This window comes from Macrosteles quadrilineatus, unplaced genomic scaffold (genome assembly GCF_028750875.1).
Source record: "Macrosteles quadrilineatus isolate MER2022 unplaced genomic scaffold, UCM_ALF_1.0 Scaffold_6__1_contigs__length_79288215, whole genome shotgun sequence".
Lineage (NCBI taxonomy): Eukaryota > Metazoa > Arthropoda > Insecta > Hemiptera > Cicadellidae > Macrosteles > Macrosteles quadrilineatus.
Window position 1 is genome coordinate 35,788,214 of NW_026542599.1, and position 18,236 is coordinate 35,806,449.

General features: G+C 35.8%; 1 protein-coding gene across 1 annotated transcript; it reads right to left on the minus strand.

The window, feature by feature from the left end:
* Nucleotides 1-1,331: 1,331 nt before the first annotated feature.
* LOC128996541 (LHFPL tetraspan subfamily member 3 protein) lies at nt 1,332-17,426 on the minus strand. The gene is made up of 5 exons (XM_054421931.1): nt 16,823-17,426; nt 6,037-6,092; nt 4,792-4,984; nt 4,242-4,350; nt 1,332-1,629 (listed from the first exon to the last, which is right to left on the minus strand). The coding sequence occupies exons 1-5, from the start codon at nt 17,238-17,240 to the stop codon at nt 1,539-1,541; spliced, it is 867 nt and encodes a 288-aa protein (XP_054277906.1). The 5' UTR covers nt 17,241-17,426; the 3' UTR covers nt 1,332-1,538.
* Between the last annotated feature and the right edge of the window lie 810 nt (nt 17,427-18,236).

An 18,236-nucleotide genomic window follows, 5' to 3' on the forward strand; every position in this document is an offset into this window, starting at 1 on the left:
AGTGACATTAAAAATATTCTTTTTTACTAAATGTCTACTATTTTTTTCATGTTGGAATGGTGAAAATCTTTTGATCTTTTGGTGACATGAGCAATCTACAAAAGCATGGCGTTTGAGTGGGATGGTTAAGATGACAGTGAGGAAAATTGTTCATTTGTTGAGTGATTACTTGTGGCAAAATTTTAATTGACCCATACACCGCAGAGGGACTTAGTTACTTAATTGAATTCCTTCATTTCCAGAACCAGTATTTTTTGTGTAAGTTCATTTTTAGGCGATGGAAAGCGTAGGGAGGGAAATTGCAAATCTTTTCCATTACGTTTAGTACAAACGGACGCAATAATCTGTTAAATAACATGAATCCTATTATCATATTTTACTACACTTACTCACAGAGAAGACAAAGGATTTAAGCTAATGGCATTGACTATACATACCTACAGTAAGGTACAGTAAGGTTACTTATAGGTATATATAGTCTGTGGCTGACTTGCACTGGGACAAGGTCCGCCCCAATCCAATCGATCAATCAATCAGACACAGTGACATCATTATCGTTTCCCATAATGACATCATTATTGTTTCCCATAATGACATCATCGTTTCCCATAATGACATCATTATCGTTTCCCATAATTTCCGCAAAATCAAGTACATCTTTAGTGGCCGCGGGTTCATTATAATCATTCCCAAAATCATTACGCAATCACACAATCTTTGCAGACACTTTTGACAATCGCAAGAATAGAAGGTCCGCTTATCCCTTCAAGACAGAGTCTCCCTTAACATATACTCACTGATAGTTGCATATGTGATTGTTATAGTTTTAATAATGGATAAAAATGAATGCTCAAAAATTAGTTTCAAAGTTATAATGTATTACAAAACATGTATAATAAAGTTGTAACAATCTAAAAAAGTGTTTAAGAAAATACTATACTAACCTAAAATAATTTTACTAAAATATACATTAAGTAGAAAGTTTGATTATTGAAATTAAAAAGTTTAACATCCTTATTTACAATAATACATTTTGATCTTACCACTATACATGTATATGTACAAATAAGATTAATATAAAAATAGATATTTCAGTAACTAGGAAGACTAAAGTTTACTTTGAATACAAATGTGGTACATAATACTCAATAAATAGTAATAAAAATTACAAGATTAGGATTTCATATGACAGAAATTACATTTCACATTCATTACATTCTTTTAAATACCTATTAGGTATTAAAGTAGGATGGACGGAAGGAAGTACCTAGTTAAATTAAAGAATATACAGTAACGTTTTACAATTAAAAAACTACATTATCCAATAATCATTCTTTTGCTTATGGTTAATATCTCACAGTCTTAAAATTCAGTTTAGTGGACATTGTTGTTAAAGTACCCTGTTTTGTAAACTTTTTATTTTAAGTACGAAAAAACAACTTATAATTGATCTTCTGGTGATCAGACTTCATAAAATAGCTCAGAATTTAGTCATAGTGAAAAAGTTATAGACAACAACCTTGTGTAGTTATACATCCCTACAGCTGGAAGTTATGCATTGATGGACCATAATCTGGTCTAAAGCCAGAGTTCTTTGACCTCCCTGTGCGGTTTGAGAACTCGGAATATCTGAAACAAGACACAAAATTCAGTACATTTCAGATTGTGTGATTGGGTCAGGTATGTCTAACCTTGATACTAGCACCCAGAGAAAATAGTCAGGTTTCTTTCAATTTTCAATTTAAAGATACTTTATTCACAGATATACAAAAGTATACATGAATGTATTTCAGAACAATACATCATACATTATACCATTGACTATTGGATACTGATGTAGACATCCCATCTATATGGACCAGCTGTAGCCAAGTTTTTATTTAAAAACCGTAGTTGTGTGAGCCAGTCACAGAATGCGCTAGTGTCTGAATTTCTATTTTAAAAAACCTTATATTTTGTTGCTGACTAGGTTGATGGGTCATAACAGTTGCTAGAGTTTTCGACCTCAGGGCGAGCTCTCATATTTATTTAAATGAACTTAAAAACTGAAAAATTCATCAAAAAGTTATTAGCGATTTGGTCAAAATTATCTTTTTAATTTCCTTTAAAGTATTTAACACTCTTTCCAGATTTTATCATTTCAGGAAGGTAGTTACAATATTTTGTCCCAGAAACAGTTGGATTTTAGCTTGAAATGATTTTTTTTTTTTTATTATTTGAGAAGTTTCCCAAATTCTTGTATAATACGTGTGAATATTTCATTGTCTTGGCCAAGTCTCTTCATTATCTTTTTTTTTACATGTAATACTGTTCTATAAATATACAGACTAGACAGTCATAATTTACACCTAAATAAAATTACACAAACGATCTCTACAAAGAGCATAATCAGGAAAAAAGGGGCCAGTCTTATCAATGCATTAGCTACCTGAACTAATTTTAAAACATACTTTCTCAACATTTTTTGTCCGGTTAAGAGTGTGATCTAATGCCCAAAAATAGTACTATTAGTAAGTTGAACCTGTGTACAATCTGAATGATTTAATTTAGAAATATCTTTACACTTAAAATTGGTTATCGTGTGTGTTTTTTTTTTTATTTAATAGCAAGTTAAGATGACTTAGTTCACATCATTAACTTGATCAATTGCTTGTTAAAACTCTGCCAATACACCATACCAGCTTTTTCCAATGATACAAAAGTTAATATCATCAGTGAATAAACAAAAATTATTATGATTATTTAAACTAAAGCAGAAAGATATTTTGGCAAACAAACCAAATAGCATATGGAGAAAATTCAAAAAAATTTTTAATTTAAAATTCCCATGTTATTCCCATATTATATTATAGAGAATAAGTCAACTGTTGTAGTTTGCTTGTTTATGAACATATTTTGATCGAATTTGGAAAATACTTTCATTTCTTATTAAACTATTAACTAAAAAAAAAACACTTTTTTACCCTGCCCTGTTGCAGCAAATCTAAGTACTTGTTAAACTAATTCTATTTAAATAGGAAATAAATGTGATATTTTTATGGAGGCATTTTAGTGTAAATCCAATCAGGTGAATGGAAATTTGCTTAGTCTGCAGGTTTGCTGCGGCGGGGGTATTTTTTTACAACCATTTACTGATAGATAAATCAAATGATAGGGTTGTGCTAGTCATCCATATTTGATAGAATGTAATGCTTGACAAGCTAAAACCTTAGAGCTCAGTTTCAGATTTTTACCACTACCAACAATTAAAACTATTTTAAGACTAAAGAATGAATTTAAGACGGGATTTAGGGTACTTGTGACCCACGCCAACCTAACCTGAGAGCCCCCTGTTTAAGTGGGATAACTAACTTCCCTGTGATTGTGGCAAGATTGTTAACGTCTTTCACAAAGACGAGGACATACATCATCAACCACAACTGCAACAAAATCGAAATATCTGCGATCACAGGAACATAATCATTGTCACCCGCAATCGTGGCAAATTAACTTAATAAAATAAAATTCTAATTTTGATTTTTTAAATGGTTATAAAATATGTTGCCACCCTTCCCTTGCAGCTCTAGGGACTAGTGGTGATCGGGCATTGTTTATGACCTATTGTTCAGAGAGAACTCCAAAAAGAAAGCAATGGTCCTTACCTAACATGGTTTACAACTACTACTGTGAGAGCATAGTATATTTATATAATAGAGTGGTAATGGAGAGATAATAGAGGTTCACGTTTAAAACAAAATTTGGGGCATGTAGTTGATTGAAGCTAAGTTCATGCATCGGAAACAACTAGACGGAAGTTTTCAAAAAACCACTTGTAAGTTTAAGTAGCAGTTACAGGACTTAGTCATTTGATGCTAAACATAACAAAGTTGTGCATTTATTACAACTCAGTGAGAAATTAACATAAATAAATCTGAAAGCATACATCTATATTGAGTGACTGCATAAGTAAAATGTTTTAGTAGCTTCTTCTGACAAAATATGCTTGCTTATCTCCGTCTGTAGTTCAAATTGTCATCATCAAAGAGCAGACTAGTTTTGTTGCAAGTGCACCAAAATGTAACAAGTTTGCCAATGGAACATTGTCAAAACTAGTAAAGTGTATTTTGTTAGCAGAAATTTGAACTACAGATGAAGGTAAGAAGGACATTTTTGAAATAAAAGGAGTCCCAGGGCTATATAATGAATTGTTATCGCTCCTTTTGTATATCTACAGTACATTTGGTGTAGTTATGATTATATACCTGTCAGCATCTCCGGGTTGCGGCATGAGCAATACAGGGTGAAGGTTGAGTGATTTGCGAGATCCGGCCACTGAGTGAGCGTCTCCCATGAACCCTCCGTTCACCTCTCCTGCAAACAACATACAACAAACAATAAATAATTGTTTATCTCACACGGTTTGCTTTGCAGTGCTTCAGAGCAGAGAGAGAACGAAAAGGAAAATTATGAGTCTCTTTACAGTTACACACAACGCAAACTGCTGGTTGAGCAGACCTTGATGTACATGTAAATCAATGTTATTATTGTTCTGTCAGAAGTAAAAATACTCTGACATACGAGTTATTATTACCAGTTGGAACACATATTGTAGTGTTCCTTCCAAAAAATATCGTTCTTGTTCTCTCGTCGATAAACCAACACATTTTTTCACCATTATTGATTACTATGTTTTTAAAATGTAAGAACATAACTAATACAGTATGTTAACAAAGGGAAAAATAAGTGCTTCCTGAAGTTCCAAGTACATTGCTGCACTTTCAATTAGATTTCAACAGATGTGATAGCACATACCTTTGTAGAGACTGCCATTCATGCCGTACGTAGGCTCAGGCTGCAGTTTGACGTGGCGAGTGGCCAGTATGAACGCCAGCACAGCCAGTATGAAGGCGTCCAGACAGCCTATGACAGCCAGCAGGTAGGCCCAGCGTAGAGAACAGTCTCCTGGGGCGTATACTCCTGCAGTCTGGCCACATGTCCTCAACACCTACCACACAGGAGGGGAATAAGCAATGTGGGCAGACAGATACATCCCATTCCCATGTTAACTTGTTCACTGCGGACTACTATAAATGTAACACCGCACTCGCCTTACTAACATTGCCTCGGTGTGAGCCCAGCATTTATTTGGCCGGGAACACTGTTTGTGTCAGGAATAATCCTTAAAATTATGCTTGACATTTTTTACGGTACTTTGCCCCTGCTTTTTCCCCTTCATTTGGCAATACTGAGGGCCAGTTAGCACTTAAGTTCAATGCTGCTATTTGTTGGTTTCTTGTAAAACTGCGTCCACAACAATTGGAATTCAGTATATGTTATAATATGCCTCTCCTATTGGGTGAAACTAAATTTAAACATATTCACCCCCATATACATGCAGAATATTATCTGTTCTTATCCCGTAACCGCAGCGAACGTGTTAAAGTTTTGGCCAGTTTTAGTACCATTATAAAAGTTGTTTATTTGAGCCACCGACACGGTGTGCTGATGTCAATAAGGTCTACCAATTCCTGTTAGGGTATGTTGTATACACAAACGTACTGTTATATAACTTAATAAACTGAAGTATAACAAACTGTTGTATACCAAGCCAAGCCAAACAATAATTAATTGTAAACTCAAGTATACTTTACTTGTCAACTTTACTTTACTTTACAGTTTTAGAATATTAAACATAGTTAAATTGAGCAACCGACAGAGTCTGATCGAAGTCATTTACTGACTCCTGTTGTATACACAAGCTTGATTAACCAAAACAACAATTAATTGTAAACTACAGCGTACTTTATTTCAAAAAGCATTGAAAACAACGAGAAAATCCAACTTTTAGTAGCACCTCTGAGCAGCTCATTTAACACCCAATTTGAATAAAAAATTGGCTACTTTCTGGTAAATAGATAGCGTCTACTTTTAATGATTGATTGGACAATGTATTTTTCTCTCATAGGCAAAGCTACAACACAACAATTTATTTGACCATGGTGAGCCTATTAAAATAACTTTTCTTGATCAAAGCTGTATGGAAAATTATCTATTTACCTCAGGTTCAGTCCAAGAGAGAGGGAAGACAAGCGATGCTGCCAACATACACACAGCTGTAACAGGTCAAAACTAAATTAATTACTGAACTACGACAGAGCTGAAGAAGATAAAAATACTAATCAAAAAGTAACTTTACATGCGCAAGTTGTCAATGCAGTATTTATAGAATAACAAGTGAGTACGGTAAACAAGAAGGAAGAAAACGTTGATCTCCTCAAACGTACGTCTCATCATATATTGCCTCCTGTATATTTTGATATACTACTATCATACTACTTTAGATTTTCATATCAAAACTACATTATTTTTATAGGATACTAGCCACCGTGCCATGGTGGTATGGAGGTTAATCAGTCCTAGCCCATGACACAAACAAATTCATCTAATGGAGGTTTTTAACCTAATTACTATGTTGTACAGAGGAGTTTCAGCATTGACCTTTATGAAAGTTTCAAGGGGATTTTTTTTAATTTGTCTTATCAATGAATTTGTTTTACCGAGGTTCGTACTAAGGAGGTTCAACTGAACCTTGATATTTAAATGTTGCTAAATTAAGATTTAGTGATGTGATCATCATTCACTATTTGGGCTGTGGTTTCTATTATTTTTTCTTTGTTAACCGATAAGATATTTTTTATTTTATTTTCTCACTACTTTCAGAACCTCATTAACTTTTCTTTATCAATTTTAAACAATTAATTAATTTTTTAAACAAGGGTTTTTTTAATTATGTTCCTGCACGATTAGATGAAAAGAGGAATTGCATCAATGAATACAAACTGCATTCATTTATTGCATTAAGAATATCAAGGAAAATCTAGTTCACCAAAAGAAACAAAGTCGAGAGAAATGGTTAATTTTAGGCTATAAATGTATTTTTGTTTAAGTTTTACATAAATTGTGTTTTAATGCTTAGTTACATGAATTAAACGCGTTCTAAGTCATATAAAGATTAGTCAATTAATTTCAGTACCTACCATTTACAGGTAAGTTATGTTTTTTAAACATCCGTGGTGTGAATTTGCTATAGTAAAATACCGGTACGACAATACAAGATGAAAGAGCATAAAATTAGTTGACACTGTTCACTTAATTCTACGGTTAGGGATAGACTACTACTCGTATTATAGTTTGTGTTAGATTGACAGTCAACGGTGTTATTTTTGTTACGCCTGCAAAAGCTCTTGCATAGCACGCAATGCCTAAATGCAATGAAGTTGTGTCGGCACAGTTGAAGGCGTCACAATATTACAGCCAATCGTTCAGCATTACCAACCTAAGCTTTTGCCGGAGGGGTCAAACCGCCCCACCTTTTCTGTGATAGTGGTTTGGTAAGTAACCGACTTGAGGCTCTGTTCTGCTCTGTGGATTTGGCTAAAAACTTTACCTCGCCTGATGGCGTCAATTTGGAAAGTGACATTCCTATGCCTAGGATTAGGTCTTATCTACACACCACGATAAATTAATAATCGTACTGTGTAGATATGTAAACTAAAATAACGTATACACTGTTTTAATTACATTGTAGCAGTTAGTCATCATGGATATTGATACATAAAAAGCTACAATAACAAATACAATTAACCATTGATGCAATTAACTAACTATAATTTAAGTCTTTTAATGGATCTTTAAACACAAAAACTATAAGTAATATTTTCTCCATTCTATAAATCAAAGGTTAAAAAATATGTGGCATTTGCTTGCTAAAATACATTGAAAGGAAGTTGTCATACAATTAATATAACTTGCATTTGAAATTCGCGTTAAAACTCAATGCAATGGACTTAATAGTTTAGGAAAACTGGAAACTGCAGTAATTTCACTATTATCGCATCTATTCCCGTGACAACAGCGAGGCCAATCGACAACGACAGGTATAAATGATTTTAAACAGAAAATTCCTCACTTAATTTAACAATGGCTGAACAAATTTCTTGTAAACCGCTGAATTGCTTATGGTTTACATCACAGTTCGGGTTGGCTGCCCGAGTCACTTTCTCCAAGTCTGAGTTCCTAGTCCGGGTACCTTCTGGCGAACGGAGAAAATATTACAATGAATCATAATTTGATTGGACTATAAACAGTAACAGTAAAGCCATTGGTGTAATGGGTCTGCCTTTTATCTCGGCAAAAACTACTATAATTTTCTGATTCATTGCGTATTTTCGAATGTCTTTATTGATAAAGGGTCAAAGTTTTATTAATTGAATCTTATGCCAGGATGGTTTTAGTTGATTGTTTGGTGTAAATAGAGATTATCAATAGTCAAAGGTTAACTACTACGTCTTATAGTTTATAACATGGCACATGTTAAAAAAAATTGCTATGCTGTGTTTATAACACTTTTAAATTATGTTTTTTTTTTACCGTACCATAAAACTGATATTGACGCGAAAATGAATTTTATAGTGTTTATTTTTTACGCGTTTGATGAATGATTTTCTTCCTGTCTCGTTTTATTGAGCTGATTCCACTGACAGTTGTTATCTTGTACTTAAATCCGTATGGTTTGTTTGTTTTAAAAAAAGCTGCAATTCGAGGCAGTTTCCTCAAAAATAGCAATTGCGCTACAAAATTAAATTAAAATAAATGAATTATTTTATATTTGATCAAACATCGATATTTGCTGGTTTGATTGTTGAAAATATAACTTCAATTGTTGAACTAATATAAATTCTGATGAGATTTTTTTAATACCAAACTGTTCAACAAGTATTGACAATTAATTGCGTCTATAAAATAAATGACAATATGGTGCGCCCAGCTACACACACTGTTACTCATTCTTGCCAATTATCTCATAGTACTACACCACTAGTTAATCACATTTCATAATTGAATACATTCCACAAACGTGTTTTAAGTGTAATAAAATTATGCCTTATAAGGATTACAGTTTTCAGTTTCCCCCTATATTGCACACAACCGCGACAAATTGGACGAGTAATGATTTGAAACAAAAGGCCTTCGCTCAACGTGCTTGGTGCTTCACCTTTCATTCCAATACGGTTACGATGCTGTAGTACAACGGAAAGTTACGTTCTGTCACAGTAAACAAACAGTAGCATCAGCAATGACACCGCCTCTATACACTAATATATAAACAGTCGGCACTCTGCAGTTCAGCAGATGCTGTTATGTCCGCAAATCACTTTCCCCCTTACCACAAAAAGACTGATAATTAACTCATTACAGCCAAGGGCGTTACTAATCAACCTTGGCTTGTTTCTGTAGTCACGGTTGTGATAAAATACTTGTACTTGCTACTTAATTGTTGCCGTTTGATGTACAATAACTTAAATAAGCTTTCCTATGATGAAACCACTTTTGAGGGTTATGCAAATACGCTCGACGAGAAATTTATCGGGGAAATGCTAGGTAAACTGGATAAATCATACATTCAATTTAGTAAGAGGTAATTATCGAGGATGTATGGTATAACTCTTTAATTTACCTGCAATAATGATGTTGTAATCGACAGAAAAATTTTAGATTGAATTACCAACCCTTGTTGAAATGTGTCTCATTTGCCTACATTTATATAATTAACATTCCAATTTTCGACTTAAGTAATCATAAATGATTGTCGTATTTTTCAACAAACCCCTAATCAATCAATTTTAAAGAAAAATTGACATTTCCCTGAGTTTGTAATTAAAAATAGCTACTTCCCTATAGAGAAATTCGTTAAAAGAGTTAACTTACAAGTTTGCAGCGTATACTGTGATTTAAAATAGGTCTACAAGCAGTAAACCTAATTCAAAGTAAGAAAAATTTAGTAAGAATTTAGTAAGAAATTTAGTAAGAAAAAGGCACCGTACTGAATTTGTATTTTACTAGAAAAGCTAATTCAAATTTTAGGTTTGATATCTTCGATCGGTCTCTTCGGCTTTCAATGGTATGCAAAGATTTGAGATTTGATTTCCTTGTCAAAGCATCATGTCGTCAATCTCTTCTAAACTATAAAGTCATCAACAATGCTCCACGGTTGTATGACGTAACCAGGGAGTGGTGAATGGTGGGTAGGCTGGTGATTCGGGCCACAGCCACCATTATATCAGCACCAAGCATTGTCAGCAACCACTGCCTTCTCAACGCCACTGCCACAACAATCACAATGGTTCTCACCCCGGCAAACTCTCACATGTTTATTGTTTACCCAGCTCGTAGTAAATGTGTGTCGAGCTGTTAAATCAAAGAAAATTGCTGTCCCGCGGTTAAGGTTTATAGTGGACCTTTACTTGCATTGTGATCATGTCTTCATGCATGTGAAACTTTTTTACTTATAGTGAAGTTCTTTGTCTGCAGTCATGAGTTTCGTGCTTCAAACCGTCGCGAATGAATCAAACAACCGCTACATTGAAAGATATAGACTGACTTTCTACTTGCATTTTTTATCCTGTAAGCAGAGGTATACTCTTGCAGCAGTATACTCAGCAGTATATGACATTTGGCATACGTTCAAAAATCTTTATGAATGTCGGATGTTTTATAATGTCCAAAGGTAAAAGGCCAGAAAGTCGTTTGTTTCTCTATTTAAGGGAAGGTGGTATGAATCTGACATAAGCTCGTTTATTCGCACTATTTACAGACCATAAACTGAACAAAACTTTAAATGCAGGCGAAAAAGGCTGTTTACAAACCGGACAAATGTTTGAGTTCCGTTAAAAAAAACCTGTGCATCAAAGTTCGATAAAAATACTAACTTGCATGACCAAATTTTTTATTTGATTTTTTTTAATGGCTCTGCCGTTTGGATGGATAAATGCAGTTTTTAATTCTTTAGCATGTCACTCTTTTTGAATGACGGAGCTACTCATTCCCTTTCGAACTCTTTTTTTAAATCAGTAGACGATGAGAACTGAATTGCATTGTTGTAGCGAGCGTGACACTGTTACAGTGTTACAGAAAGACAATTAACCAACAACACGGACTCATGTGGCGACCTACTTCATCTGAGATGGCTTACATCAGCGCCAGCGCCAGCTCAACACGCTGAAGTTACTCAACTCTCAGCAAATGTTACTTCAAATGTTACAAGCTGCACGTCTTCAGTCGCACGATTGTGAATCACGTTTACGCCAAAACGTGTAAGTAATTTAGAAATGCCCTACTCCGGGTTAGTGTGTTAAATTAAGTCCCATTGCAATAATTGTAATAGTATAACTAAATCCTAAACTTACATTTAAAATGCAACTTAGAACGAAAGTTATCAACAATGCAGCTTAAATTCAAGCTTTGTATTGTACCAAATTTGCTTTTTACTAAGATCTCTCAATAAATAAGGAAATTTATTTTGCATGAAATTTAAGTAGTCCTATCTTAAAGGTTGTATTCCTCATCAACCAATTAAATCGATTAAAAATGTCGATCATTGGCTTGTCGACAAAGTGGTGTAATTCACTTGTTTGCCTATACTAATAATTTTCACAGAGATTTATAAAAAAAATTGCTTAGAAGTAAAATCAGTTTTTTAATGTAGGCCTAAGTCCTGAAGATAGCATTCCCCTATATAGGCCTAGTAAAGTATGACATTAAAATTTAAGGAAACTAGCTTGTCGGTTGAATAGTGAAGGTAACCATGCTACAATGCTAATTTTCATAACCTATAAATGCTGATAAAATACCTTTTTCCAGGTCTTTCCAGGTTTTTCGATTGATGAATCGAATTTTTCCAGCAAGGATGGTCGATCACGTATATAAACTAGCATCAATAATTACAGCAAGGTGAAATTACAAAGACAATACGTTTATGAATTGTAAATGTAAATAACCGGAGAAATATTTTGTTTATAATAACCGGTACAAACAAACAGCCTACTGTTAGACAGAGCAGATGCCGGATCAATCGGCCAAATTATCTATAATTTATAATTACATTACCTATCCTAAATTGGTCAATAATTCAACGGCTCAAGTGGAAATAGGAATGTAGGAAGAACGTCACTGTAATATTGTAATTTCACAAGTAACAAGCAATTACGTGATTTGTCTTTACAATACATAACAGGCGTGGTAAAGGACTAATGACTTCTTAAGATTACGCAACTATTGATGACGAAACTTAATCAACGGAGCAAACAAAGCAGCTTGCTGGCAACGATTGGAAACTATGAATAACAACTTGGTGGTGTCCTAAATCGGCGAATTATCCATTTTGTCATCTTGCCAAAGAATATCAATACCTTCGAATTTTTCCAGCAAGGATGGCAGATCAAGTATCTTAAACAAACCTCAATAATTCCCGCAAAGAAAAATTACAACATAAAGATAGCCTAACTAACTATAACAATATAATAATAACCAACAAAAATTTAACATATTATTGAAAGCTGTAAAAAGTGTGTTATGCTTTAGTTATGAAATTACTGTAGGCCTATTATTATACAAATGGTGGACAAGTGGATGGTCTACTACTCGGGGCTATCTTACTACCCTCATACGTATGAGTTGTTTAAGAAAAGAACTATAGTATATAGTATTTAAAAACTCTATGTCAATGTAGTTGAGAACAAACGCGAAAGAATTAAATTATATTTAAGTAGTAAATGGGTTTGCCTGAAAATAATCAAATAAAATCACCTCACAAAAAAACGGGCAAAATTTGCAGATTTTAAGTGAGAGGTGCATTTTTGCAGACAAAAGGTCTATTAAATAAATATAAATAATGCAATTATAGCTTCGGTACTGTTTATACAAAAGGATACGGAAGAAAACCTATAAAAAGCAACGGCAGGCCTACAGTGCAAAAAAATACAAGAATTAGACAGCAAAAACAGATGACAAAACTATCCCCGATTTCTCTACTCGATCGGCGAGATTCCAATTCATTCGTCGCCTTGGTGGTTTCCTCTCCTTTTCTATATAGAGATGTTGCTCGAAACTCTAGAAAAGTGAAATCTACAATTTCACCAGGATCTAACTACAATAATATAGTATGAAGATACTAAACATATTGGAGGAATGGAAGAGGAAGTAACTTAGTTGTACATTTAGCACTTAACACGATGTCGATCGCGAGAGCGATCATTTATGTGGTCGTAATTGCTGAAGATGACCGATGTCACCGCAATTGCAAGGGAGATTATCACGATGTTAGGCTACTTCGGACGCAATAGACGATCACGATTTCAATGATATTTTCGAGATCGCGGGAGATTCCTCAATCGGGGCGGGGCACTGATCCAGAACCACGAACTATCCGGACTGACGTGATTCCTCTCTACTGTCAGTAAGTTTATAACATATTTTAAGGATTGGAATCGGTATCGGCACATGATCTATATATTTTTAAGGGTTGACCTCGAAATTCACTTCTCAATACAGGATAATATGCATATTTTCACAAGTTCACCGATATTGAAGGTCGTCACAATAATTGAGTAATTATTTGAGTACCATGAAGCATAGATTAAACATGCTTGTTGGTTAGTCTGTCTCAAGTTAGTTCCAGTTCCGTGCTAAAGGAATGGGAACTGGAATGTGTTCTCAGCCCAGCCGACAGGGCCGATTTACCGAATAGGCACGGTAGGCACGTGCCTAGGGCGCGAGGCAATTGTCATTTTTGGGGGGCGCCAAAAAATTGGAAAATAACAAAAATTGTGGCTGTATTTGCACGTGATCGCGGTGAACTGATAATCCCTCGCGGCCGTGTAGACATCTTAACAGTCTCCCGCAATTGTGGCAAGATGTTAATTTTTTCTGTGGTTGTGTATACGTCATCATCGTCCGTCTCCCGCGATCACGGCAAAATTCTGACTATTTTCGGCGGACGTGTGGACAGCATAATTGTCGTCTTCCTTGATCGCGGCAATATATGAACACATCCCGCGGTCGTGAGGAGATTATCACCGTCTACCGCGAATGAAGCAAAATTCTTATCTTTTCCCGGGGTTGTGTGGACATTATCATCTTCTTGCGTGATCACGATAAAATTCTGATAATCCCTCACAGCTATGAAGACATCATCGCCTCCCGCGGTCGTGAGGCATTGTGATCCCCTCCCGCCATTGTGGCAAATGGTACTCATCTCCCGCGGTCGTTTGGAGGTCTTCGTCGTCTTTTGCGAATGAGGCCAAATTCTGATCTTTCCTGTGGTGGAGTGGACATTAACATCGTCTTACGTGATCGCGGTTAAATTCTGATCATCCCTCGCAGCCTTGTAGAGTAGCCATCATTATTGTAACTCCCACGATCCTGTAGACATCGTAATCGTCTCCCGCTGTCGTGAAGACATCGTAATCGTCTCCCGCGATTACGGCAAAGTGTTAATAATATCCTGCAGTCATGTGGAGATCATTATCGTCTTCCCCGATTGTGGCAAATTTCTGACTGTTTCCCGTGGTTGTGTGGACATTATCTTCGTCTTCTGTGATCGCGGCAATATTCTGATCATCCATCGCAGATCTGTATATCTTATTATCGTTTTGCGCGACTGCGGTAAAATCATGATCATATCCCGCGGTCGTTTAGACATTATCATCGTGTCATGCGATCGCGGCAATATTCTGACCATCCTTCACGGCTCTGTAGATCTCATTATCATATTGCGCGATCGCGGAAAATCATGATCATATCCCGCGGTCGTTTAGACATTACCATCGCCTCATGCGATCGCGGCAATATTTTGACCATCCTTCACGGCTCTGTAGATCTCATTATCGTATTGCGCGATCGCGGTAAAATCATGATCATATCCCGCGGTCGTGTAGACATTATCATAGTCTCTCATGCGATCGCGGCAAAGTTCTGATCATCCCTCGCGGCCTTGTGGAGACATATTATCGTTTCCCGTGGTCACGGAAACGTCGCTGTTGTCATGCGCCATTGCGGTAAATTGACAATTCCAGGTAGAAATACAAAATTCACGCATAATTCCGGGTTAAAAAAAATTCACGCTTAATTCCCAGATTTCCCGGTAGGTAGTCACCCTGTTATATATATTGCAAAGGGGCGCTAGTATTTTAGTTGTGCCTAGGGCGCTGACATAGTCAAAAACGGGCCTGCCAGCCGAGTACCGTCAGGTGAAGGTGGGACAGATTTTAAAGAATTGTGTGAGGTGTTCGATTTGGCAACACTGGGCGGTGTGCCGTTACACCAGGTAGAAATGCCGCGAGCGTAATGTGGCCGACTGACTGTTCTAGGTTCCTGGGTCACCCATCTCTCTCCCTCTCTCTCACTCCCCCCCTTTCTTCGTCATCTCTTGTCTACTCTGTGAATAGCACTGAGGCAAGAAAAGAAGCCCATCCTAGTGTACTGTCGACTTTCCCTCATTGCTTTTCAATGGATTGTAACCATGCAATGATCTGGGTCATGAAGAAAAGCTTTGAATGGAAAACTAGTCGGGTAAAACAATTAAAAGTATTCCAAATGACAGAAATAGTTGTCTAAATAACTTATATGATTGTAGTGTAGGAAGTAATATTTTGCAAGAAGAGTGTTTTCTTTTTAATTGTTAGGATTTGTTTTCAAATCTTGGAATGTAGTTTAAAAACTTAACGGCATTAGGCCTACTGATCATTCGAACGTTGTTGTATTAATAATAACTTTTAGCCAACTAATCGTTTAAAGGAAATTATGCAAGTTCTAAAAACTTTAACAGGATACTATGCATTATTCAAGGACATTAAAAAAAATAATATTTGTATATGTATAGGGGCTATGAAGAAGATGGGACCCAAGCCCAAGCTCAGGGTTCTATTCCCAGGTAAGATTAGTGCGATAGGCCAACCCTTTTACTTTTCAAATATTATGTTTGTTTGAGACAGTTATTAGGTGAATTAAACTACCTATGTATGCTACTAATTTACAATACATTTCATTTATTGCTTTTAGATTTATAAATAAACAATATGAAGGAGTGAGGATTACAGTCATAAATAACGGTATCAGCAAAGTGACACTTACTTTCTCCCATCAGATTGTCAACAACCCCAATCATTGTCAAACGGCGGGAGTAAATGGTAGTTTATGAGCAAAATCACAATAGTTATAGCGACTTCTCAACAGTATTTTTTTTAGCTATGGGGGTAGTACAATTTTGTGAGTTAAAAGGACCATAACATACTAAATTTTAATCAAAATCTTTCGGGAACCTTTCCTGGTTGGACTAAGTAATGGAAACGTTGTTTGTTGTTATGGGGTTTTTAGTTATGGTGTAAAAACCCCTTTTCCCAGGATCGTTTTTGACAGTAGTAACATGGCAATTTCAACCACTAGGCCGATATATATTTGATTCAGACGATCCAGAGGCCATTCCATGATGAATTCCTTTTCTCAATTTTAAACCTCATAAAAATATAAAATTTTGTAGATTTCTCTTTAAATAATTTTATCAAGCTTAAAACAGCAACTAATTTATTTTATTGAAGCAATATTGTACGCTCAATGGTTTTGTAGATAACATTTCAAAAAGGGTAAACATTTGTACGTCCCACCCACATCGTTGGTCCCACCCTACGTGCTGGTTCTTCCTGATGTGTAAAATTGTGTTTTTGCTAATTTATCTCATACAATAACTAACATTTCACACAAAAAACACACTTTATAACCTTTCCTGTAGCATGACATCTGATAAGGGATGTTGGATTAATATGCACACCATTGCATAAAGCACCAGGTACTGGATCAATCATATTACGCTATTTTTATGATTCTGTTGATAAAACGTATTGTACTGAGTTTTTCTTTTCCAAGAATTTCATCAAAATTGCTCCCACACTGGAAATTTCTATTTTACACCAAACGCACCTTAGTTTATCTAGATAAAATTTTCACCAACCTGAAATAACTTGCATCCAACCGCAGAGGTGGAAGACTTTGGTAGAGGCGATGAAGAAGAACAAGAGCATCGCCACAATAGTGATAAGAGCAACCAGGACTGATAAGGCGGCCAGGATGGTAGCTACCTTCCCTGGGAGACTCGGTATGGAAGAAAGGTCATCCAAACGACCTTGACAATCCTCGACCACTCCTACGGAATTTCCAAAGGAGCAACTGCTCCACAGACCAAACCTAGCGGGGTTTTCTGACCCTTGCATCGTATCACCCATCCATTCCGGGGTGACGAAGGCGACCACGGCTATGATAGCGTAGCAGATGGTGAAAATACCCCATAACACTCCGATAGCCTTCGAGTTTCGCACGTAGTTGGTAGCGTACATGTGAGAGGAGTCCACGTATTCCACTTTGGACCCCATGTTTATTTGGATAAGCTATACTTCACACAGATATGTTGTCACCTAGGATGCATTGTCTGAGTGCACACTTCACTTCACTAATAGTTAAAACTGAAATGCACGAACACTAACTTCACTGACACTACTACTGTACAGGTGACGTGACCGACCGTGTCTTCGAAGACAGAGAGAAGAGAACTGTACTGTCAGGAAACAAGATGGCCGCCGCAAGCAGTGGGGAGTGGTGGGGACTCTAGTTTAATCAGCTGTTCCCGTTGTTTGGAACTAGGAAGACGTTTAGACGTTTGTTTGGGCCTGGGCAACCCGACACATTTAGGACTTAGGAAACCTAGCATCCAATGAAAATCTGAAACACCTATGATAAAAAGCAGGGCTATTTTTAAGGTGGGTTATAAGAATGGTTTTAGTAATAATGCATTACTGTAGTAGAATTCAGGCCTACTGTTGTAAAAGCAATCAGTAAATCCCATCGTTTAAATCTCCTTTGATTGAATTGTTAAGAAATTGTGCTTTAACAGAAAATTACCTATAGTTAGTTTACTCAATTGAAAGGTAAAACTCGGAAATTATTACTTTATTATTTTATTTCATAATCTTTCTAAATTGTAAATATTTATAAAATATTTTAAACCCCTATAGATAGAGTGTTCAATTATCCATCTTGATTCATTACATTTGCACTAATTACACAAACTACCTTTGTACTGTACAAGAGTTGGGTTGCACATTCTGGGACCCAAGAATGTTGGTGCAAACATAGTTGTAGCATAGATGAAGTAAATATATTAATGGTGTTTATTTATTCTATGGTTGTAGGCAGTTGTACCTACAATTCAGTCAACCTCAATTGAAATATTCTAAATCATATTGCAGACATGACAAAAGTATGGGCAAACTGTTGGTACTGCAGTAAAATGTTATATCCCTGTTTAAAATGTTTAAAAAATTGCAAGTGCTTATGTACTGTAAATTTAATTGGAATGCAAGTCACCATAG

Excerpts from the sequence above, each read along its gene's own strand:
- LOC128996541 (XM_054421931.1), bottom strand. The coding sequence starts at position 17,240 with ATGGGGTCCAAAGTGGAATACGTGGACTCCTCTCACATGTACGCTACC. Across the intron at positions 4,351-4,791 it reads GAATGGCAGTCTCTACAAAG|GAGAGGTGAACGGAGGGTTC; the intron begins GTATGTGCTATC and ends TGTTGTTTGCAG. Across the intron at positions 1,630-4,241 it reads CAACCCGGAGATGCTGACAG|ATATTCCGAGTTCTCAAACC; the intron begins GTATATAATCAT and ends GTCTTGTTTCAG.